Raw genomic sequence first — 26,700 nt, forward strand, 5'->3', positions numbered from 1 at the left:
GTGTTGATCCATGGTTGACTTCTCTGTTTAGTGTGTGATATTTCTTAGGGGTGAGCCTCAGTTTGCTCACCACCAAAGCATGGTCAGTGTTGCAGTCAGCTCTATGATAGCCTCATATCGGTAGGAAGGACATTTTTTAGGTCTGTACGCCTAGCTATGACAAAATCAAGTTGGTGCCAGTAATGAGAGCGGGGGTGTCTCCAGGTCACCTTGTGTCGATCTTTAAGCTGGAAATATGTGTTTGTGATACACAGACCATGAATGCAGCACACTTCTAGCCGTCTCTGGCCATTATCATTTATTTTTGCCACTCCATGATGACCCAGGCAAGTCGGCCACATGTCATTTTCTGACCCAACTCTAGCATTAACCCTCTAATGCGCCCCCCCCCCCCCTCCTCCCCCAAGGGGGGATACATTGTGTCCCCAAATGAGGACACTGTGTTAAAGTGGGTGCAGTATAAGTCAGTCGAAAAGTCAAAGTATATGGTTTGATTTTATTTCACCAAAATACACAAAGCTTACTTAATGATTATGTACATAAACCAAGGTTTTACACTTGTGAAGAATGAAAGTCCAAGAAACAATTTTTTTTATCCAGACATAAGTGAATGTTACATTTTACACAATAAAATTCAATTTTGTCTTTGCAGACCGGTTTCTTGCACCTGTTAAATGATTTTTTGTTACTGACCACTGGAAGACACCCAACTTTGTCCAAATGAACTTCAGTTTCTGGATGAAACATTGGCTCATTTTGAAGAACTTGGACTGTAACTAGTGGGATGCCCCCTTTTCCTGGCAGATGGCTCATCGATTTTTGTTGGTACTTTGCCACACCTGCCCTAAAGTGAAGCAAATCAAGGGTCTTATTTTTAGGAACACCTAATCCTGAAGAATTTTTCTTGTACTCAATCCACGCGTTTACACATGCAATATCAAATGCATGAGCAAACGTGCGTCCACTTTCAGGTTGCAAAACTGGCTATAAACCATTGAAGATGGCTGTCGAAAATTGTGTTCAGTTTCAGAAGGAGCTAACTGCATATTGTCTTCGAGTGCAATGCCTGCTAAATGCCCAATAGGTGTGGCTGTCGCCCTGCCATGTCCGTATACAAAGCACGTGAGTAGATTTCAGACTCACCAATCTGGACATTCAAAGCTACCTTTCTCTCTGTTACAATTAGAATGGGTATTTTCCTTATCCAGCTTTAGGTTGGCAGTACTGTAACAAATTTGTACACAACAATAACATTCCTCCTGCCAGTCATTCTTATTTGGATGGGACGAGTTTTTCGTTTCGTGATTATCGCAGTGTCACTGACCATGCAGTTAGCGGGTTTTGCATAATTTTCCTCTTGTTCAAAATTATCACCAGGATCATCGCATAGTTCGTCAGTTTCAGATGAAATAAGGACCTCTGTAACTTCTTCTTCTGTAAGTGGATTTTGTCTATCTTGAACACGGGGCATTGTGAAATCACCATAAGATGACTAAAAAAAACATCAAAACAATGTCCTGAATTTCTATGCTATTACAACCTTTCAATCTCAGTGTCCTCATTTGGAGATATGTATAAAGTTATAAATATGTCACTTTTGTTCTGAAAGACACCTTTAGTTTTCACCTTCAAGAATCCACCTTCCTATGCACAAATAACTTTTTAACCCAAATTTGGAAGATATTAACTGGCTGATGGGAGGTACAAAGATTACTGGGAAGCGTCCATGTGACTGTGCATATTCAGTTTTGTTTTGGGTACCGCAGACTGACAGGAGATGTCGACACTGTTCTCAAATAAACCCTTTGCTTGTGACAATATGAGCACAACAATTAGAAAAGGTAAAATTTAACGAATTTTAATATACTAAGCATTTATTTAGTCTGTCCTTATAAGAGGACGCCATGACCGAAAGGGTTAAAGTCGCCTAAAAGATATAGTGACTCTGAGCCAGGTACTTTGGATGTTCTGTTGCTGAGCAAATCATAAAACAGATCCTTCTCTTCTATGCTGGATGATAAAGGTACAAATTAAAGATGTTGATAGTTTCCCATGAAAAGCATGCTTGTAAACTAAGAATCTGCTCTCTTCTACCAGATGGTGGCACAATGCTATTCAGGAGGGTGTTTTTAACTATGAATCCTACATCGTGAAGTCTTGGCTCATTTTGTGACTTCCCCTGACAGAAGAATGTGTAATTAGCTTCTCTAATAGAGCCCATGTCTGGTAGCCACATCTCCTGTAGTCCCACAATGTCCAAATTCAAGCGATGGAGTTCCCTATCAATAACTGCAGTCTTACGAATGAAATCAACCTCTTGGGTACTGTCATTGTATCTTGGACACATCGTCCTGACATTCCGGGTGACAATACAAAATGGCAGTTTCTTTATTATTTCCTTCTCCTTACTTTATCTATTTGGTTCATAGTGTGGGCTCCTGTAGTCATGTCGTAGTTCATGAACCACGGGCAACATATGAGTGGCCAAGTAAGTGGTCCCGACAGTCGGGATACCAGTTACTTTGGTATAAGGCTGGGCATCTCGGACATATTCTGAGTCGTGGTCACCTTTGTGCTCATACGGCAAAGACTACCAAATCCACCAGTTAGTCCCTCAACCGTTACGGGTAAAACTCAATGGGACTCGGGGCAAGTAAGGCTAGCAACCTGCTTCTCCGACACTTTAAATATGATGCTGGCAACAATCAGAGCAAAATGCCTCGGACTTTTGGAGGTGACTGAGTCCCACCTCTGACAAACCAGGGACTCCTAAGATACGACTTGGCAAACAAATGGTAATGAGATGGGGAGCTATTAATATCAATGGGGGCTATTCTGGGAAGAAGGTAGAGCTGGCAGAGGCTGCAAGTAAGATGGGGCTGAACATTTTAGCTGTTAGTGACATTCGGGTAAGGGGTGAGAAAGAAGAGGAAGTGGGAGAATACAAGGTCTACCTGTCAGGAGTCAAAGCAGGAATAGCACAATGGGGTGTAGGGCTTTTCATCAGGAAAGAAATGGAACCCAGCGTAGTTGCAGTAAGGTATGTAAACGAACAACTGATGTGGATAGATTTGACAGTGTCTAGCAAGAAAATTAGGATTGTGTCAGTATATTCACATTGTGAAGGGACAGATAAAGATAAGATGGATAGTTTTTATGACACACTGTGATGTAGTTGTTGGAGTAAAGGACAAGGACAGTGTTCTGCTCATGGGCGATTTTAATACCAAGTTTGGAAATGAAACAGAAGGATATGAAAAGGTTATGGGTAAATTTGGAGAGGATATGGAGGCCAACAGGAATGGGAAACAACCCTTGGATTTCTGTGCCAGTATGGGCTTAGTAATCACAAACTCCTTTTTTAAACATAAGAACATTCACCGGTATACTTGGGAAGGCAGGGGAACCAACTCTGTCATTGATGATATAATAACAGATCAGGAATTCAGGAAGGCTGTGAGGGACACACATGTATTCAGGGGATTCTTTGATGACACTGATCATTATTTAATCTGCAGTGAAATTGGGATTGTGAGGCTGAAAGTGCAGGTGGTCAGGTCCATATGTAGGAGGATAAGAGTGGAGAAACTTCAGGATAAGAAAAACAGGCACAAGAACATAACAGCGATCTCAGAAAGGCACCAGTTAGTTGAATGTAGTCAATTACAGTCATTGGAAAAGGAATGGACAAGGTACAGGGACACAGTACTAGAAGTGGCTAAAGAATGTCTTGGAACAGTAGTGTGTAAAAGTAGGATGAAGCAAACAGCTTGGTGGAATGACACAGTCAAGGCAGCCTGTAAAAGGAAAAAGAAGGCGTATCAAAAATGGCTACATACTAGAACTCAGGTAAACAGAGAAAGTTATGTTGAAGAAAGAAACAAAGCCAAACAGATAATTGCAGCATCCAAGAAGAAATCTTGGGAAGACTTTGGAAACAGGTTGGAGACTATGGGTCAAGCTGCTGGAAAACCATTCTGGAGTGTAATTAGCAGTCTTCGAAAGGGAGGTAAGAAGGAAATGACAAGTATTTTGGACAGGTCAGGAAAACTGCTGGAGAATCCTGTTGATGCCTTGGGCAGATGGAGGGAATATTTTGAAGAGTTGCTCAATGTAGGTGAAAATACGATCAGCAAAGTTTCAGATTTCGAGGTAGAATGGGATAGGAATGATGATGGAAATAGGATCACATCTGAGGAAGTGGAGAAAATGGTCAACAGATTGCAGTGCAATAAAGCAGCTGGGGTGGATGAAATTAAGTCGGAACTCATCAAATACAGTGGAATGTCAGGTCTTAGGATAATTGAAATGGCCTGGGAGTCGGGACAGGTTCCATCAGACTGGACACAAGCAGTATCACACCAGTCTTTAAACATGGAAACAGAAAAGATTGTAACAACTACAGAGGTATCTCTTTGATCAGCGTTGTGGGTAAAATCTTCTCAGGTATTGTTGAAAGGAAAGTGCGAGTATTAGTTGAGGACCAATTGGATGAAAATCAGTGTGGGTTTATGCCTCTTAGAGGTTGTCAGGACCAGATCTTTAGCTTACGGCAAATAATGGAGAAGCGTTATGAGTGGAACAGGGAACTGTATCTATGCTTTATAGATCTAGAAAAGGCATATGACCGGGTTCCTAGGAGGAAGTTATTATCCCTTCTATGAGATAATGGAATAGGAAACAAACTTTTGCAAGCAATAAAAGGTCTTTACATGGATAGTCAGGCAGCCGTTAGAGTTGACGGTAAATTGAGTTCATGGTTCAGAGTAGTTTCAGGGGTAAGACAAGGCTGCAACCTGTCTCCACTGTTGTTCATATTATTTATGGATCATATGTTGAAAACAAGAGACTGGCTGGGTGAGATCTAGATATGTGAACACAAAACAAGCAGTTTTGCGTATGCGGATGACTTAGTTGTGATGGCAGATTCGATTGAAAGTTTGCAAAGTAATATTTCAGAGCTAGATCATAAATGTAAGGACTATGGTATGAAGATTAGCATCTCCAAAACGGGGAAAGAAATATAAACGGATTGAGTGCCAAATAGGAGGAACAAAATTAGAACAGGTGGATGGTTTCAAGTACTTAGGATGCATGTTTTCACAGGATGTCAACATAATGAAAGAACTGGAAGCGAGGTGTAGCAAAGCTAATGCAGTGAGCACTCAGCTACGATCTACTCTCTTCTCCAAGAAGGAAGTCAGTACCAAGACTAAGTTATCTGAGCACCATTCAATCTTTCGACCAACTTTGTTGTATGGGAGCGAAAGCTGGGTGGATTCAGGTTACCTTATCAACAAGGTTGAGGTTACGGATATGAAAGTAGCTAGGAAGATTGCAGATACTAGTAGATGGGAACAATGGCAGGAGGGTGTCCACAATGAGGAAATCAAAGAAAAACTGGGAATGAACTCTATAGATCTAGCAGTCAGGGCGAACAGGCTTAGATGGTGGGGTCATGTTACACACATGGGAGAAGCAAGGTTACCCAAGAGACTCATGGGTTCAGCAGTAGAGGGTAGGACGACTCGGGGCAGACCAAGGAGAAGGGACCTGGATTCGGTTAAGAATGATTTTGAAGTAATAGGTTTAACATCAGAAGAGGCACCAATGTTAGTACTGAATAGGGGATCATGGAGGAATTTTATAAGGGGGCTATGCTCCAGACTGAACGCTGAAAGGCATAATCAGTCTTAAATGATGATGATGATGGTTATGATGATACTTTATCTACCCGCTTGTTGAAAATCACTTCTAAGCTCCACACACCTTATGAAGCAGGCGGATAGTGGTGGGACAGCACCTTATTGGCTGGGGGCTGCCCAAATTGAGGCGGGCGGTAGCTAAAAATTACTTAAAACAAGGATGCTTATGCATGAAGAAAAGTTTAATTTCTGTGTGTCATTGAGATCTTTTTTAGCCTAATGTGTACCATTAATAAGTATTTGGAGTAAAACAGAACTTTTCATGACATTGTAAATTTGATATTCATGATTACACCTATATTACCTGTATCTTAAGGATACTTGTGCGTGATAACTGCAGAATCATCTTCATTATTGGAACAGTCAGTGAATTAATATTAATTTGTGTGTTTTTTAATGTTTTAAGGCGGACACACTACAAGCAGATAACAGCTTGCATTCAATTTCCTGAAGAATATCCTGCCTTTCCTTTGCTTATTCAACTGAAAAGTAAGAATCTGTCAGAAAAGCTATTGGATCGTTTGACATCTATTTGTGAAGAAGAAGCAAAGAAATTTTTAGGGAAACCACAGGTAAATTTAATTTTTTATGAACAGTTTACTTTTTTCATTACATGAGGAGTGTTATTCTTCACTGTAAATATAGTAAGGAAAGTTCTGAAAGAATGTAAGTACTTTGGGAGTAAAGGAGACCACTCACCAAATAGCAGAAGCATTGAGCCATTGAGAGCCATACAAAAAAGTATGAAATCTGGGAGTTACCCTCACAATAAAGCCTTCACTCATGTAGTCCTCCTGTCTTTGATGTGTGGTAACCCACTGCCCCACACCATCAACCCAAGTTTCCACTTCCTCTGTCCCATCATCCCCTCCTAATCCACACCTCCACATCATCTTCATTGTGTGCCACACAAACTCATGGACTCCAGTCCTGCGTGTAGGATCGTATTGTAGTTGCGACAGTGTTAACAGCTGTGATGAACTTCTTGAAAGAAATTAGTTTCTTGCACTAGATGTTTTCATCCATTGTATTTTGTATACTACGACATTTTGGCTGTGTAGCTATTTTCAGAAAAATGTTTAACCTGTTAAGAATAGATATTTTACATTACAGTGAGCAGCATTTTGCTTGAAAATTGTGTAGTATACAAAATAAATTTCAATTCAGGCAACTAATTTCTTTCATGTTTAACAGCTTTTGCAATTAGATTTTAAATTTTCCTGTGATGGAAGAAATATGAATCTTGCAGCAGCACTAGCACCAGCGCCAGCAGCAGTTGTGGTTGTATGTTTGATGATATTTAGACCCTTATATAGAAAACTGAGATAAATGCAGTCTAGTTCACACACTTGTGACTTGGTATTGTGCCACAATACACCACCATCAGTAATAGTAGTAGTGTTGTGTGTGTGTGTGTGTGTGTGTGTGTGTGTGTGTGTGTGTGTGTGAGAGAGAGAGAGAGAGAGAGAGAGAGAGAGAGAGAGAGAGAGAGAGAGAGAGATGATCAAGCCAATTAATGGGGAATCTGCAGTCTGACCTACAATCTAGCTGGATCAAATAGTGGAAAATCCAAGATGGGTTAATGACAGTATTTTGAAAAGGATAGATTGCTTCTCACTGTATAGAGGAGATGTTGAGTTGCAGACAGGCACAACAAAAAGATTGCTAAACATGTGAGCTTTCAGCCAAAAAGCCACACACGCTCGCACACACACACACACACACACACACACACACACACACACACATTCTCACAAGCATAATTCACACACACATAACCACTATCTGGGCACTGAGGCCAGACTGCGAGCAACTGTGCAAATGATGAGAGAAGCAATCTTGGCGGTGGGTGTAACGAAGAGGCTGGTATGAGGGGAGGGGGGGGGGGGGGGTGACAGATGACAGTGTGAAGGGGGGCAGTAAACTGCCTCTTGTAGGAGCATGCTGGGACATAGTGGGGACAGGATAGGGCAGCTATTTGCAGTCAGAAGGTTTGATCCGGAGAGAAGGGGGAAAAGACTGTGGGTGCGTTGATGGAATGTAAGGCTGAGTAGTGCTGGAGTGGGAGCAGGGAAAGGTATAGGTGGTGAAGGACTTGGACTAATGTTGAGGCCAGGAGAGTTATGGGAATATAGGAGGTATTGCAGGGAGAGTTCCCAGCTGCACAGGTGAGAAAAGTTGGTGTCAGAAGGGAGCATTCAGATGGCACAGACTCTGAAGCAGTCTTTGAAGTCAAGAATGTTCTGCTGGGCAGCACGTTAAGCAGTTTGTTGGTCCGGCTGACTGTTGTCCACAGATGGTTGGTAGTCTTCCATGCGAACGGATAGCTTGTTGGTTGTCATGCCCACATAGAACGCAGCACTGTTGCTGCTGTCGCCACCACGTCCCTGCACGGTCTCACAAGCAGCACTTTACTGTCTACCACCGTGCCCTGCTATCCACCCTCCCCCTCCCACCCCCCTCTGCCGCTGACTCCTCCTTATTCTCCCACCCAGATTGCTTCTCCCAACATGCGCAATTGCTCACAGCTCTACCTCAGTGGTCAGAGACAGTGGTTGTGTGTGTGTGTGTGTGTGTGTGTGTGTGTGTGTGGTCTACTTTAGAAGGAGGCCTTTTGCATGAAAGCTAACATGTTTAGCAGTCTTTTTGTTGTGCATGTTTGTAACTCAACATCTCCCCTATATGATGAGTAGCAGTCTATCCTTTTCATAATACTGTTGCTACAGTCTAGCTTGGTATATTTTAAACAAAGAAAGCATTGAAATTACTCGCGGCTTTTTGCCAATCCCCATAAGAGTTTGGGCACTGTTTGTGCATCTGCACAGAATAAGATGGTCAAATGGCCGGTGATCCTTAACTATATATATGGAGATGGTATCTGTTCTTTTGGACACATCCGAAAGAACAGATATCATCGGTGACCATGCAGCTCGTAAGAATGAAATGGGCAGGGGCACTATGAACATAGTGCAGAACAATAAGTTGAGAATGTGGGTCTCACGGGAGGTGTGCCAGAGATATGTCCCTGCAGTCGCACTGTCCTCTGTGTCCTTGATGCTCAGATGGATAGAGCGCCTGCCATGTAAGCAGGAGATCCTGGATTCAAGTTCCGGTTGGGGCACATATTTTCAGCTGTCCCCATTGACTTATGTCAATCCCTGTATCCAGCTAGGGGTGTTCATCTCATTGTAATTTCATTCTTATGAACTGCGTGGTTGGACATGTCCAAAAGAACAGATACCTTCTTCATATATATAAACAAAGCAATGCTAAATTTCCTGTAATCTTCAAGATATTTAATTGCATTTTAAAAACCAATGTTTCCTCAAATATATTAATTTTGGCTCTCTTCGTGAACGTTAGTCCAGCTTTCAGTTGAAATGACCTACATCCCCAAAACAATTTTGCTTTAACACTGACTCATATGCATTGTGTCAGCGTGTGTATATTATCTGACTCATTCTCAGGCATAACAGAATTTTCTGTTGATTTCTATGACTACCCAATCAGTTTGCAAAAGCATCAGTCATACAAAGTTCTAAGAAGATGCTTTTTAAGTGTGCACCAACAAAACCCTCACAAGTTCTCTCCTGTGTTCCTACACAAAATAAACTTGCAAATAGTGTACCTGGTTTGAAATTATGAGATTATTTTTTAATTAAGGATTTTTTAATAATAATTAAAATACTATAAATATCATTAAAATATGTTATTGTCAATATTGTACATATTTTTATCTACTTCGTACATAATTTCCATTGTTGAAATGTTTGTCATAACACTGAGCGTGTTTTGAATTTGCGGCCAAACAAATGTGAATCCATGAATTACAGTTTTTACTTCTTCATTGTTATTGAACTTTTGGTCAGCAGGGAAGTCCTTTAAGTACAAAAACAAGTGAAAATCACTGGTGCAAGGTCTGTACTGTAAGGTGGAGGATCGAGTCGTTGCCATCAAAAATACAGCAACATATGACTCACATTGCCACTATCATTGTCACATCGGAACACAGTAAGTGATGGTGCTTGTTTTGTGTGGAATGCTGGAATTTCTTGGACCCCAAAACTGATTTCAGATAATATCCCACAGTCATTGATGACTCAATTTTCTTAAACTTTATAAACTTCTACAGCTCAGTACAAGGGTGCCCCTACAATAGTTTGTAGGGCGGGGCATAGATCTGACATTATTGAGTATTATTAATATTTAGGAAGACAAATGGTGAGTTGTAAGTAGCCATAAAAAAGTTTCTGATCATCCCTGGTAATTGTCTTTTGTATTACTTTCTTGAAAGAAAAATGGGGGGTGGGGGATAAGAAGCTCATAAGTATACTTGACATATGTATAATACAGCAAAGAAACAAAGGTAGCTGAAGGTGAATTTATATGTACGTGACAGTCATTTCTTTTTGTGTTCTGGATCAGCAGTGGTGGTAGTTGAGACTGAATGAAGTGACCGGATGAGGTGGCGCATTGGTTAGCACACTAGACTCTTGTTCAGGAAGACAACAGCTCAATTCTGTGTTTGGCCACTCTGATTTAGGTTTTCTGTGATTTCCAAAAATCGCCTCAGGCAAATGCTGGGATGGTTCTTTTGAAAGGGCAAGGCCGACTTCCTTCCCCGTTGGTCCCTAATCCGATGAGACCGATGATCTTGCTGTTTGGTCTCCTCCCCCAAATCAACAACTCCAACTGAGTGGAGTGTCACACTTGTCAGGGGTCGGACTCCTACTCTGGTGATCGGGTCTTAAATCCTTTAGTGTCCTGAGTGGTAGGCTGCAGGCAACAAATAATAAGTTATCAAGTAGCATGCCAGTGATACTTTATTAATACAGCCAATAAAGAAACAAGTTCAACATAATGTAGATTCTAATTAATAGAACTGAAAAGGAACTTTCTGGCATGAACATGACAAAGCCAGAGTCTGACGCAATGTGGGTTGTAACGATGTTGTGATGTGTTCTGTAACAGTAGTCCCTCGTGATATAGGTCATGATGGTAATGGCTAAGTATAGGTTCACATGGAAGAACATCAGCTCTGGGGTCACAGAAACCAGGGAAGCACAGCATTGGAGGTGATGAAGACTCCTAAGGGTGATGGTTAACAGTACAATGCAAGTGCTGTTGTGTCTCTTCCATCGATTACCACTGATATACCAAATCTAGGCAAGGCCAGCATCCAAGGAGGTGAAGGCTCTGAGATTGACAGCTGGTAGATCAATAAGGTGCAGCTAGTGTGAACTCTGATCGACAAGCTGCTAGGTGTGGCCAGCATAGCCTGAAGTGTGAGCTTGTGGTGCATGCTTTTGGTCAAGCAGTGTCTTAAATAGGCAACAAGTGGAAGGATATACGCACAGTGCTTGGTGAACACGTGACCCGCAGATGTGTCGTTGTCCTTGATGCATGCACTGCTTATGGATGAGGTTAGTGCCTTTTATGGTGGGTGTGACTCAAGTGCATGTAACCATCTCTGGTGAGAGAGCACCTAGAGCAATACTACCACTGGTTACAGGTTTTGTGCCAGAGGCTGCTATATGCCCAGGCATGTGGCAAATCCATATTCATGTGAATACCAAGATGATTCTCTGAACAGAACCAAAGTAGATTTCATTGTGGATCATCGTTAAACTAAGGTACTGTCCCTTCTCTGATGTCAACACTGTTGTTGGTATTTTAAACACTGGTATTTCTCTAAGAATGAACTATCTTTGAAAAGTCTTTTTATGTAGTTTTTCTGATATTCTAGCAGACAACACCTAGAAACCTCTTGTGCATGTAACATGCCAGGAAAGCCTCAAATCATTTTACAGTTTGTTCAGAAAACTACTGAGGGGGTTATGTGACGAAGCAAGCCCGGATAATTTTACTCCCCCTCTTGTTTTGCCATCTGCCTCCTAATTAATTTTTTCACTTCTGACTACCATTAACATATGTGAGTGTAATCTGCGTTTTCATTAAAGACAAGGTTGGCCATTAGTCTTAAAGAATAGAACACCAGATCTAATTTAGTGCTTAGATTTATGTATGTAATTGATTTTATAATTTATTTTGACTATGCCTAGTTTGTATATTTTGTAATAGGGTGAAATCTATAATTGTTTCATAAATTAAATTCTATTGTTGACATATAAACAAATATAAATTCTATAATAATTATAAATATTTGGAAGATGAAACATTAGCATTCTTTAAGTATATATTTGGCTCTATTCGAAAACATGTTAGCAAAAGCCAGCCCTTAATTAATTCCAAAGCAATTAACAGTTTTGTCAAAAGTATTGTTTGCATAACTATACATGTTAATTTCATGATTTAAACAAATAATTTGGCTTAACCCCTGTAGTAGAAGCAGCTGTTAAAAAGAACCAATTTTTCAATGTATTCAGTTAATTTAATGAGTTAAGTTTTAATTGTAATTTCTGTAAATTTAACTTCGAACAATCTGTAGTTTCAGTACCTATTATTGTGAGGCTGTATAAGGGCCCAGTTTTTGGTCCCAAGACAGTCAGTCCAAGGCCGAGTTTCAGACGAGAAACCTGTGTTTGTTAGAGAAACAACAATGCATCAACATAACTGTGAAATAAGTGTAACACAATTAGGCCATGTGTTAAAACAATGACAGTGTCTGTTCCATATGTACCCGATTATTCTGAAAGAACTGTGAATTATGTGGTTATGTTTTTTTTACTGTTCATAGATGTTCAACAGTAAACTATTATAGCAGTATGTGGATGTTCGCCTGCAACCAATTACTGAGGCTTATGGAAAGTTAAACAATAGTGCACTGGCCATATAACGGTGTGTTATTGGAGGTTTGTGAACAGTGAAAGTAAAGTACTGTGCAACGCGAATTTGCACCTATTGGCTGCATCATTTAAAGTAATCAGTGTTGTACTTCCACACCCCATTTTCCCGTCAGTGTAGCAACGCAGTAAGTCGACACCGAGCACAACAAACAAAGAAATAAAGGAGATGAACTGTCACAGTTAGGCTAGAAACACCCCCTCTCCTCTGCCCACACATTTTCCCTCCTCATAATTCAGATACTGTCTTTCATTGATCACTAAAGACAATGATATGAGCCTGGTTTTATCACTGTAATGCCCCTACAAAAATGCAATTCATTTAGAGGGTGCTTGAAGATGATGGATTTGTTGTGATTGAAGAGGAGAAATGGTGACAGTTTTTTTTTTGTATAAGGAGAAGGTTGAAATTGGTGGTGTTTATTTTATGAAAAAGTAAGTGAAAGTCACAGGAAAGAGAGGTGTCCAACAATACTTGTGTCAGTTCACAGAGCACTGAGCTAGCAGGCAACATTAAAACTCATTCATCCAAATATGAAATCTCAAACATGCCTACTTTGCGTCCAACCGATGTGTTAATAGTGCCATTGGTGACTTGTAGACTAATTTAGGCAGATGTGGCAGGTTCTCTAGTTGTGAAGATAGGGCTAATATTTCATGGACTGCATGATTTCTGTGGACATACTGTTCTTATATGTTGGCATTTTGGTGTATACAACATTTTCCCCAATTGTTGACATCAATATATTTGTTATAAAAGTGATAATTTTCTCAGGTACACATCATGTCATGATAATGAGTACACTGCAATTGGGAAAAATGTGTGGTGGAAACAAATGCAAAGACTGGAGAAGAAAGCTTGTCTGTTGATAGGCTCTCTTTCATACAAAGAATAAAAAGGCACCTCTTTATAATGTATTTTTTGTTTGTAATTCCTTCTGATCTATTTCCCAGATTCAAATTTATTTTAATATCCTATCATCAGTTTTGTACACTGTTCAATCTGTCCAAAGGTGATATTTGATTACTTCACAAATTCCTGCTTCACTTAAAGACACTGTTCTGACTAATACCAAAATTAATTGATACTTGAAACAGGGAAAGTGCCTGAGTACAAGTTTCACATAATAAGTGGAGAGGAAAGATAGGAAACAGAAAAAATGATGTGTAATGGTACACTGTACTGTATGACATCTCTCTTCTTCAACCTTTTCTGAAAAAGGAACCACTCAGAATTTCAAAAAGCAAGAGATTCAAGTGTACTTTAAATCAATGTGCTGCCAACTTTTTAAATATTTAGTATGCATATGTTGGAGATTAAATGGCTCTTGTGATATTTGCAGGTCTTACCATTACTGAAATTAGTAAAAACTTTCCTTGATGAGAACCCACTTTCTTGCTGTTATGATGAGGTATCTTCCATAAAGAAAAACTTGTCTGCAGCAGATGAATTAAAGCTGAAGCAAAAGACCTCATCTATCCATTTAAAATTGTGTGAGGGGAAGTACTTCTTAAAAACAAGAATATTAATTCCAGAAAATTATCCTGAAGCTGCAGTTGTGTAAGTAAAGTTATGCGAAAAGCTTACTTTTATTATTCACTCCTTAATTATATTGTATTATACCTGAGCAAGACAGAAAAGGTCTACATCTCAAGTAAATTATCTGATGATCATCATGATTCCTGGTAATTAAGAGTAAGAATTCATCTTGAAGATGCATGACATTCTGAAAAATCACTCATTTTTATTGCCACTTGCACTGACACATTATAATAATTATCTCTTAACCTTATAAACAGGTTTCAGAATTTTAAGAATGTGGTTTACTTTTTAATGTTTCTATTGGCTTTTCTCAAAGCTAATAAATGAAAACACACACGCTTTTCCTAAAAGCGTGTTAGCCAAATCTTTGCGAATGGTAAGTCTTGTTCTCTTGTCCTACATTGCCAAGCTCTATGGTTGCTTTCAGGATAGCACCCTCTGAATAGAGTGATCAGAGACTTTATCATCTCATGCGAAAATTCGAGGGTAGTGTAATTCAACTACAATAATGAGAAATTCAGAATTGAAAAAAGAGTGAGGCGAGGAGATTCCATATCACTGAAACTACTGTCAGCATTAAGTTGTGCCAGTGACATTGTACAGTGCCACTACAGTATAGTTGGTTGGGTCAATGTAGCCATGCTGGTGTTCTGCCTTGTGTGTGTGCTGTTGTAATTTGGTAGGTATACATTACAAAACGGTGAGAAGCAGCTGTTGGCTGAACATCATAATGCCTGCAAAATTGCAGACCTTTATTGAGCAGTGGTTGCCAAAAGGCTGCTGCTACTGATGGTGATAGATTAGGTTGGTGGTGGTGGTGGTGGGTGGTGGTGTGGTGGTGGTGGTGGTGGTGGTGGTGGTGATGGTGATGACAAAAATGCAGTACAATATAGAGGTGCAAATGAAATTATAAAAAATTCTTTTGTTAGAAATTTTGATTTTGACAACAGAAATTATAGAGAAGGCATGATTGTGGAAGTAATAGTGAAGAACAAAATATTTGTTCTGAGTGCATTTGTTAGTAAGAAGGTATATAGGAAATAAAGTTGGAAAAAACTTAGGAGTTACATATGAGATTGATTGTGTTATATCTAATAACAAAGAAATTATGCTGGATGACTGTATTTTAAACATGTTCATAGTCTTTGATAACCAGAAAGAAACAAGAAAAGGCAATCATGTACCACATAGTTATGAGATTGTTGGCTTCTGGACACCTAAAAATAAGTTGAAGAGTAGATCAGTGTTTGGGCTTTTATTGTGATTCAGCCACTTATGGTTTTTTCTCTGGTATGATTGTAAAGTCAGACATTAACCTGGAAATTTTGTCTAGACTTTTGTGTGGCATGCCACTATGAAGTTGTGAGTGGTTACAAATAAATTGTCTATATCAGTAGCATCCAGTATCCATTTACTGAGGATCCTATGGCACAAAAAGCAAGGATCTGTCTACTTTTTTAACTACTTACTCAATTTGTACTACCTGTTTTACCATCATTATTTATGTTGAATTACAGATGTGTGAAACACCCCCTTAGCATTCATTTCCCTCTGCTCATGCACTGACCTTGGTCCTGACTTGCACTTGTTTGACTGTGCTTGCCACCCCTCCCCCTCCTCCCACCACCATGTATGCTGAATACGAATTGGGTGTGAAAATCATGCTGCCTCGTTATTGATGAACTGTCATTTAAAACTACCACCTCAGTGAAATGAATGTGATGTTCTCACTGCCATGCATTTGAGTGAGCTGACGATGGCATGAACACAGTTGTGGACCGGTGTGCTCCCAGTCCTGACCTGCTCATCCACTTCCTACCTCCAGCTATAGTCCAATTAGATCGTACAGTTTACCTGCTGCCTCTTGTCAATGTTCATTTTGTAGCTAAAATAATGTGCAAATTCATTTGTGGCTTACATGTGTTGAATGTACTTGTATCTAATATGTTACAGATCAGAGTGACTACACAGTCATTAGACACACTTCTCTGTCTTCTTCTCCCCCTCATCATCATAATGATCATCCTCCCCCTTTGTGAGAAGGTAAATTGGAGAGCTGTTTATACTAAACAGTTGTTGTTGTTGTTGTCTTCAGTCCTGAGACTGGTTTGATGCAGCTCTCCATGCTACTCTATCCTGTGCAAGCTGCTTCATCTCCCAGTACCTACTGCAACCTACATCCTTCTGAATCTGCTTAGTGTACTCATCTCTCGGTCTCCCTCTACGATTTTTACCCTCCACGCTGCCCTCCAATGCTAAATTTGTGATCCCTTGGTGCCTCAAAACATGTCCTACCAACCGATCCCTTCTTCTAGTCAAGTTGTGCCACAAACTTCTCTTCTCCCCAATCCTATTCAATACCTCCTCATTAGTTACGTGATCTATCCACCTTATCTTCAGTATTCTTCTGTAGCACCACATTTCGAAAGCTTCTATTCTCTTCTTGTCCAAACTAGTTATCGTCCATGTTTCACTTCCATACATGGCTACACTCCAAACAAATACTTTCAGAAACGACTTCCTGATACATAAATCTATATTCGATGTTAACAAATTTCTCTTCTTCAGAAACGCTTTCCTTGCCATTGCCAGTCTACATTTTATATCCTCTCTACTTCGACCATCTTCAGTTATTTTACTTCCTAAATAGCAAAACTCCTTTACTACTTTAAGTGTCTCATTTCCTAATCTAATTCCCTCAGCATCACCCGATTTAATTTGACTACATTCCATTATCCTCGTTTTGCTTTTGTTAATGTTCATCTTATATCCTCCTTTCAAGACACTGTCCATTCCGTTCAACTGCTCTTCCAAGTCCTTTGCCGTCTCTGACAGAATTACAATGTCATCGGCGAACCTCAAAGTTTTTACTTCGTCTCCATGAATTTTAATACCTACTCCAAATTTTTCTTTTGTTTCCTTTACTGCTTGCTCAATATACAGATTGAATAACATCGGGGAGAGGCTACAACCCTGTCTCACTCGTTTCCCAACCACTGCTTCCCTTTCATGCCCCTCGACTCTTATTACTGCCATCTGGTTTCTGTACAAATTATAAATAGCCTTTCGCTCCCTGTATTTTACCCCTGCCACCTTTAGAATTTGAAAAAGAGTATTCCAGTCAACATTGTCAAAAGCTTTCTCTAAGTCTACAAATGCTAGAAACGTAGGTTTGCCTTTTCTTAATCTTTCTTCTAAGATAAGTCGTAAGGTCAGTATTGCCTCACGTGTTCCAACATTTCGACGGAATCCAAACTGATCCTCCCCGAGGTCTGCATCTACCAGTTTTTCCATTCGTCTGTAAAGAATTCGCGTTAGTATTTTGCAGCCGTGGCTTATTAAACTGATAGTTCGGTAATTTTCACATCTGTCAGCACCTGCTTTCTTTGGGATTGGAATTATTATATTCTTCTTGAAGTCTGAGGGTATTTCGCCTGTCTCATACATCTTGCTCACCAGCTGGTAGAGTTTTGTAATGACTGGCTCTCCCAAGGCCGTAAGTAGTTCTAATGGAATGTTGTCTACTCCGGGGGCCTTGTTTCGACTCAGGTCTTTCAGTGCTCTGTCAAACTCTTCACGCAGTATCGTATCTCCCATTTCGTCTTCATCTACATCCTCTTCTATTTCCATAATATTGTCCTCAAGTACATCGCCCTTGTATAAACCTTCTATATACTCCTTCCACCTTTCTGCCTTCCCTTCTTTGCTTAGAACTGGGCTGCCATCTGAGCTCTTGATATTCATACACGTGGTTCTCTTCTCTCCAAAGATCTCTTTAATTTTCCTATAGGCAGTATCTATCTTACCCCTAGTGAGATAAGCTTCTACATCCTTACATTTGTCCTCTAGCCATCCCTGTTTAGCCATTTTGCACTTCCTGTAGATCTCATTTTTGAGACGTTTGTATTCCTTTTTGCCTGCTTCATTTACTGCATTTTTATATTTTCTCCTTTCATCAATTAAATTCAATATTTCTTCTGTTACCCAAGGATTTCTAGCAGCCCTCGTCTTTGTACCTACTTTATCCTCTGCTGCCTTCACTACTACATCCCTCAGAGCTACCCATTCTTCTTCTACTGTATTTCTTTCCCCTATTCCTGTCAATTGTTCCCTTATGCTCTCTCTGAAACTCTGTACAACCTCTGGTTCTTTCAGTTTATCCAGGTCCCATCTCCTTAATTTCCCACATTTTTGCAGTTTCTTCAGTTTTACTCTACAGGTCATAACCAATAGATTGTGGTCAGAGTCCACATCTGCCCCTGGAAATGTCTTACAACTTAAAACCTGGTTCCTAAATCTCTGTCTTACCATTATATAATCTATCTGATACCTTTTAGTATCTCCAGGGTTCTTCCACGTATACAACCTTCTTTCATGATTCTTAAACCAAGTGTTAGCTATGATTAAGTTGTGCTCTGTGCAAAATTCTACTAGGCGGCTTCCTCTTTCATTTCTTAGCCCCAATCCATATTCACCTACTATGTTTCCTTCTCTCCCTTTTCCTACACTCGAATTCCAGTCACCCATTACTATTAAATTTTCGTCTCCCTTCACTATCTGAATGATTTCTTTTATTTCATCGTACATTTCTTCAATTTCTTCATCCTCTGCAGAGCTAGTTGGCATATAAACTTGTACTACTGTAGTAGGTGTGGGCTTCGTATCTATCTTGGCCACAATAATGCGTTCACTATGCTGTTTGTAGTAGCTTACCCACATTCCTATTTTCCTATTCATTATTAAACCTACTCCTGCATTACCCCTATTTGATTTTGTGTTTATAACCCTGTAGTCACCTGACCAGAAGTCTTGTTCCTCCTGCCACCGAACTTCACTAATTCCCACTATATCTAACTTTAACCTATCCATTTCCCTTTTTAAATTTTCTAACCTACCTGCCCTATTAAGGGATCTGACATTCCACGCTCCGATCCGTAGAACGCCAGTTTCCTTTCTCCTGATAACGACATCCTCCTGAGTAGTCCCCGCCCGGAGATCCGAATGGGGGACTATTTTACCTCCGAAATATTTTACCCAAGAGGATGCCATCATCATTTAATCATACAGTAAAGCTGCATGTCCTCGGGAAAAATTACGGCTGTAGTTTCCCCTTGCTTTCAGCCGTTCGCAGTACCAGCACAGCAAGGCCGTTTTGGTCAATGTTGCAAGGCCAGATCAGTCAATCATCCAGGCTGTTGCCCCTGCAACTACTGAAAAGGCTGCTGCCCCTCTTCAGGAACCACACGTTTGTCTGGCCTCTCAACAGATACCCCTCCGTTGTGGTTGCACCTACGGTACGGCCATCTGTATCGCTGAGGCACGCAAGCCTCCCCACCAACGGCAAGGTCCATGGTTCATGGGGGGAGGACTAAACAGTTAGACATAGCTTACTGCGAATCACACACCAAACAAGGCAAGCTATTGTACAGTTGAAGAGCAGGCCGGAAATCTGATAGTGGGAATTTCCTGATCCTGAGATGTTAATGAATTGTCTCTGGTCACAAGGAAGTTGGCCAGTATAAGATGTATTTATCTATTACATATAAGCACTATTAAAGACACTTATAAACTGAGAGTGTCAGTTAGTAGTGGATGCTGGAATGAATTGGAAATATAGTAAATAAAATATGTAGACAAAAACTTTTACAACAAAAAGTGGGATACCACACTAAGACACTAAAATACTGTGGTCAGAGAAGAATGCTTAATTCCAATCAAAGCATCTCGATGAACTCCAAGCTAAAGAAGTTGGATATCCTGAAAAGGAGAGTCATATATATATAAAAAAAAAAAATTATGGGTGCTATTGAGGCTGAGGATGGCAGGAAAGTTCAGAACAACAAAGAAATCTATCGGACTGCCGAGAGATTTAGGATACAATGAGGAAAAGTAGACTGTTATATGTTGGACTCTTGTATAGATAGACAAAAAAAAAGACTTTCCAGTCAAATATTCGATTACCTTCGGAATAAGATGATCACCATGATGTAAATTAAGGAAGCTCGGAAAGACGTTGAGGGGACCAACATATTGGAAGTCTTCATGTTAGACTGAGACATCATTTTGAAACAGAATACGGTGGTTCGAAGGGTTTCAAGTTGAAACAAGAACTATGAAGACTGTAACAACACGGACAGAAGGACAGAAGCAAGAGCATAACAACTATATGAAAGAGTATTGAAAACAGAGGAAATCCCAGACAAAGGGAACAGAACAAGGCTGTAGATATCAGGCAACTTCTTTTTCTCCCTCCATCTGGTAGTCTTTTCGTTTCATTCACTTGCGTATTGTGTTTCAAAAGTTTCATAATGAAGGTCAGCCCTTAGACGTGTGGAAAGAGTGAAGTTATATATTAAATATCAGAAACAGCCACTGTAGATTACTCCTGTAAAGTATACAAACAGTTATGACAAGTGCTAATGTATTTTCATTGATAGTCATTGCAATTACATCTAGATTATTTTATATGTATAAATTTGTATTATGAGAAAACCAGCTCAGATGTTGCTCTGTTTTTGTGAACTATTCTGTGAAATTGTGGAAAGAGGGGGTATTAAGGTACTATTTTGTCTTATTCTTCTTCTGCTCTGACTGATGTCTGTTGGCTACCTGTTAGACTTTCTTATCAGAATATAAAACTCCATTCAGAACCATAGATAGGAGGCATACATAGGCTGTAAGGAAGTTATTTCTATTTCTAGTATTGTGGCTGTGAATTGCACAGCTCATGCTGAATCAACTCTTCTTATTAACCATAAACAACATAATGGATCAAATGTATTGGCACATGAGTGTAAGAATCACAGTATTCCTGTTGAAACTTCTGCGAGGTGTTCAGTTATCAAAATTTCATAATATTCTTAGACACGGACTGGCAATTAATATATTTTTGACGTAGTTTCACCACCCCTGAGGAGTATGCTGTAGGACAATATTGAGTGCAAATTATGTCAGCAATCCCACCTGTAGGTCAACACAATAAGAGAGCTATCTAATTTGAAAATAGGCATAACTGCATGTTTTAGTTAGCGTAAACCCCAAGCTGGTGCCAGTGTAAACACCAAGCTGGTGCCAGCTCAGTTTGTTAATCATCTTGATGCATAGGAATTTCACACAATAAGTTATATCCAATGTGGCCCATTTATATCTACTCATGATATCTAAGAGTCATTTTTATTTGTTTGGATAATATGAGATTTTGTAAGATCAAGTGTTGAATTATTTTCTGTGAACCATTTATGAACTGGTTCTACTGTTCTTCTGGCTATGTGTGGTATGTATGCTTTTGGCTCATTATTAGTATACTTGCATCATCAGTTCTTGAAGATTCTTATATATTAGCAAGTCAGAACAGGAATGGGCCAAGCACCAAACCTTGAAGGACGATATATTTAATGTTTTCCCCATTCTAGATTTAGTCTGTAAAAGTAAACTTACATTTGTTAATGTATATTCACTGTTGATGAAGTTAAATCTATGCATGGGAAAGGGGTGCCTCTAACAGCATAGCATTTTAATTTCCCTAGAAGAGTAAAAGGAGTCCCATATTTTACTGGAGATAATATGGGTCAAAACTAGACAAAATCATATAAATGTTCATCTGGAAATAAATGCTTGTTGAGATATGGGACATTCTGAGGTGCTCAGTGTTGTTACCTCTCATTTTTACACATCCTGCATGTTGCCAATGGTTGTTGATGTTTGTTGTTTACACTCATTGGAATCATTTATCTTCTATGTCTGCACTATCTCAAAATGATGTGTATAGAGTGGCTTATGAAGGATACAGTTTAAAGAGCTTTATCTGACAACAGCATCAGATACAGAGGACTAAATGTGGCCAAATATAACCAATAAGATGTGAGGAATGTCAGCCTATATCGACATCTACTCTGCAATCCAATATACGGAATGTGGCAGAGAGTATCCTGTACCACTACCATTCATTTCCTGCCCTGTTCCACTCACAAATAGAGCTACGGCAAAAGATTGTCTACACGCCTCCATATGAGCCCTCATTTCTCATATGTTATCTTCATGGTCCTTATGCGCGATGTATGTTGGAGGCAGTAGACCTGTTCTGCAGTCAGCTTCAAATGTTGGTTCTCAAAGTTTTCTCAGTAGTATTCCTTGAAAATGTCACCTCTCCTCTAGGAATTCGCATTTGAACTTCTGAAGCATGTCCATAACTTTTATGTGTTGTTTGAGCGTACTAGTGTCATATCTAGCACCCATTCTCTGAATTAATTTGAAGTCTTCCTATAATCTGCTCTGGTGTCTATCCCAGAAACTGGAGCAGCACTCAAGAATAGGTTGCACTAGCATCCTATATGTGGTCGCCTTTACATATGAACCATACTTTTCTAGTGTTTTCCCAGTAAACCAAATTATAGTATTTACCTTCCCTACCACAATCCCCACATGCTCATTCCATTTCATATTGCTTTGCAACATGACATCTAGATATTTAAATGTTGTGACTGTGTCAAGCAGGACACTACTAATGCTGTATTTCGAACTTACCAGTTTGTTTAGCCACTCATCTGCATTAACTAACATTTTTACGCATCCATCACACCTACTAGAAATTTTGTCTGAGTCATCTTGTACCCTCCACAGTCACTCAACTTCAACACTTTACCATTTACCACATCATCATCAATAAACAGCTATAAATTGCTGCCCACCCAGTCAGAAAATCATTAATGTATGTTGAGAATAATAGTGGTCTTGACACACTGCCCTGGGGCATTCCTGACAATACCCTTGGTCCAGTGAACACTCACTATCGAGGACAACGTACTGGGTTCTATTACCTCTGAAGTAATTGAGTCAGTGACATATTTGTGACTCTATTCCATATGCTTGTACCTTCTTTAACAGCATGCTGTGGGGATGTGTCAAAAGCTTTCCAGAAATCTAGTGTATGGAAACTGTTGCCCTTCCTCTATAGTTCACAGTGTATCATGTGAGAAAAGGCGGGCTGAGCTTTGCACGAGCATTGCTTTCTAAAGTGATGCTGATTTGTGGACATAAGATTCTCGGTCTCAAAAAATGTATTATATTCAAACTGAGAATGTGTTCAAGGATTCTGCAATCTATACCACTGAGTGCTGATCATTCTGGACATAAGTGAAATGGCATGCATCTCAGCAAGTGTTTGTTTCTCAACATATATCTGTAGGGCTTTCCTTTAATTTTTAAGTACCAGTACTACTCTCCTGTAAGAAAATTTTACTCTCTCCACCCCTCTTCCCCCTCCCCCCCCCCCTCTCTCTCTCTCAAAAGCAACTGGTGTTTCGATATATATCTGAAACTTTTTTGTATGCACACTGTAGATAGAATTAAGCTAAATAAATAATACTAATCAAGGTGTTTCATCCAACACTGTGTTAGTGGAAAACATTAGTTTATTTCTTGTTGCAGACTAAATAGAAAGTAGAAATTTATGAGCTCATTCCACAGGAGAGTCCCATATTAGTTTAGTGTGATATTGATGTCTTGGTGTCTTTTTATTGTTATATATTGAATGAAGGCAGATGAACAGCAGTACTAACACAGGCCATGAAAGATATAACTTTGAAGTTCTTCTACTAAAAGTCTTGTATATGCCTGCCTTGTCTTATCCTATGTGCCATGCTGTACTATCTGTTTAACATTGTCATGCAATATGACTTATCATTCACTGATGGAGTTCTGGTCATTCATAATGATTTGCTCTCCCTGTTAACAAATATTCTTAAGCCGTATGTTGCATTAGAATAATTTTGGAGTGTGGTATCAAATGGACATGTTAAATGCCACTTTAAAAAAGATTTAGTTTTTAACGAGAAACAACATTTTCTGTTGACAATAGGCACTTCGTGAAACTTGATGTGCAGTATTTCTTTAGACTGAGTCCATTTACTCATGACAAAAAAATTGAATTGCAAATATCTAGCTAAAAACCAAAGCAATTATCATAGGGTACCCAGGATAAGAACGTGAACAAGACTGCTGCTATTTATGTCAACCAGTTGTTTTGTACATAATTCTAAATTCAAATTGCTGAGTTGTTCTTAAATTGCCACCACCACTACGACATTAACTTTTTTAATAATTGAAACAGTCTTATATCTCTAGTTTTAATTTTCATAAATTGTTAGATTTAATTTGGAGAACATTATTCTTTGTGAACTACTTTTGAGTGTAGTGTTGTATCTCTTTCAGTTTTGAAGATGTTCAAAGTAATTTCCCCCCTGTGTTACATAAATACATGGAAGGGCAAGCGAAGGAAATTGTACGTCAATGTGTGGAGCCACCTTTGCGAAAACAGCCAAAAGGTCCTCCATTCTCTCCCTCACCTTCACTTCAGAAAGCTGTCATCTTTCTTATCTCTACGGTCCATCAGCTACCAGGAGAGAAATGTCAGATATGCCGTGAGCAGTGCTTACCTCTTGAACCACAAGTAAGTAACATTAACATATTTTTATAAAAATTTGATGAGGGTAGCAGGTAAGTTAACCATGCTGTTTGAAAGTTCTGCCTAAGAGAAACAGAGTCTGTGATAGTAGCACTGAAGCAAACCTGTTATACCCTCTCTGTGCACTCCACAGATTGCATTACAGCTGACTCAGATCACCCCTGAGCTGACTTATATGCCAGATTGTGGCATAGGTTCCACTGTAAGACATGCCTGATGACCTACACTCTCTTGGTAGTGGTACCACAGTGGTCGATAGTAATGTTGTGGCAGCTGTTCTGTGTCAGTAGTGATGTTAGATGGTGCCACTACACCCTGCATATTATTTCGAAATATTTCTGTAGCTTATGTGTCAGTTGCATTTGATGAAACGGGAACCATATATAAACATCTGTTATTAATTAACTGAACAAGATCACAGAGAAGAAAAAGAAATCAAGTGAAAAATTTGTTGACATCTTAAAATTGACATGAAAAGAGGTGGCCAATGTATCAAGTGTACTACAGCAAGTTAATTTCATAGTACAGATGCACAATTAAAATCTCTTTTATTGTATATGCATTTTGGTACTTGTTCCTGTTGAATAATTGTTATTCATCATTCTGTGGAAATTTACTGAAGATAGCTAGATATAATTTTGAGTATAGCTTTTACAAGAAGAAAAGTGTGGAAGTTCAAATTAACTTGAGTTTTCAAGACTGAACCTTCCTAAATTCAAATAACAATTATTACATTATAAATATAATAAGGGAAATACAAAACTCACCTGTAGTGACTGATGATTGGAGCGTATAAACACAGAAGGGACAATACTATTCACACTTGTTTTCAAGCTATTGCTCTTTTTCTAATAAAAGTACACACATTTTCACACACAACCACATAGGCATTCATTCCCAACAAAGACAGTGAAGACTAGAAATGCTGATACATTTTGACATTTTTACTCTCAGCTCTGAGCGAAACAGTAGCAGTAAAACATTGTACACAATTGCTGTTTTGTTAAAATGCAAATGAATGTTGCTGACCACGTATCTGTGATTAACACTGAATATTGTCAAATATTTGCACAGGTTTGAGTGTTTTGGGTATTAGGATACTTTGCTGTGAAACAGATCCTGAGTGAAATCTGTGCAGAATAGAAAGCAAAGGAGAAGCGAAAGTTTTTCTCCTGTTACTGCATAGCATGCTAAAAGGACAGGAATACGGGCAGAAAGAGAAAGAATTCTAATCATAAGATAGCACTAAAAAGTGCGGTACTGGAGTCTCGGGGCCTTCTGGCTCCGTCTCAGGGTGGGTTCCGTAAAGGCCGCTCCGCTGCCGACAGTCTGGTGTGCCTGGAGTCGGCAATCCGTACTGCCTTTGCCCGCAGTCAGCATCTGGTCGCTGTCTTTTTCGACATGCGAAAGGCCTATGATACGACATGGCGTCATCACATCCTTTTTATGCTTTATGGATGGGGCCTTCGGGGCCCTCTGCCGATCTATATCCGCAATTTTCTGTCGTATTGTACCTTCCGCGTGCACGTCGCGGCCTCATATAGTTCCTCCCAAGTCCAGGAGAATGGTGTGCCACAGGGTGCTGTTCTAAGTGTCTGTCTGTTTTTAATAGCCATTAACGGGCTCGCTGCGGCCGTGGGAAATTCTGTCTCCGCTTCCCTGTACGCTGACGACTTCTGCCTTTACTACAGATCTATTGGCATTGCAGCTGCTGAACGTCAGCTACAGGGCGCAATCCGCAAGGCGCAGTCTTGGGCTGTAGCGCACGGTTTTCAGTTTTCGGCAGCCAAGACCTGCGTTGTGCATTTCTGCCGGCGACGCACTGTTCACCCGGAGCCGTGGCTTTATCTCGGCGTCGAGCTTCTTACAGTGGTGAAGTCACATAGGTTTTTGGGGGTGGTTTTTGATGCCCGGTTGACTTGGCTGCCTCATATTCGGCAGCTTAAACAGGCGTGTTGGTGGCATGTAAATGCTCTGCGATGCCTGAGCCACACCAGGTGGGACGCCGACCGATCTACTCTTCTACGGCTTTACCAGGCGTTAATCCAGTCCTGTCTGGACTATGGGAGTCTGGCTTATGGCTCAGCATCCCCATCTGTGTTGCGGGTGCTAGACCCAATCCTCCACAGCGGGATACGCATTGCCACTGGTGCCTTCCGGACCAGTCCTGTGGACAGCATACTTGTG

General features: G+C 39.9%; 1 protein-coding gene across 1 annotated transcript in view; it reads left to right on the top strand.

The window, feature by feature from the left end:
- The window catches only part of LOC126353782 (uncharacterized), a 123,809-nt gene that overhangs the window by 63,765 nt on the left and 33,344 nt on the right, over positions 1-26,700 (top strand). Inside the window, exons 3-5 of the mRNA XM_050002868.1 lie at positions 6,112-6,277; positions 13,852-14,069; positions 24,261-24,498. Of these exons, the coding sequence (XP_049858825.1) occupies positions 6,112-6,277; positions 13,852-14,069; positions 24,261-24,498 (622 nt within the window). The remainder of the gene's footprint in view (positions 1-6,111; positions 6,278-13,851; positions 14,070-24,260; positions 24,499-26,700) is intronic.

The sequence above is a fragment of the Schistocerca gregaria genome, chromosome 3 (assembly GCF_023897955.1).
Source record: "Schistocerca gregaria isolate iqSchGreg1 chromosome 3, iqSchGreg1.2, whole genome shotgun sequence".
NCBI classification, from domain to species: Eukaryota; Metazoa; Arthropoda; class Insecta; order Orthoptera; family Acrididae; genus Schistocerca; species Schistocerca gregaria.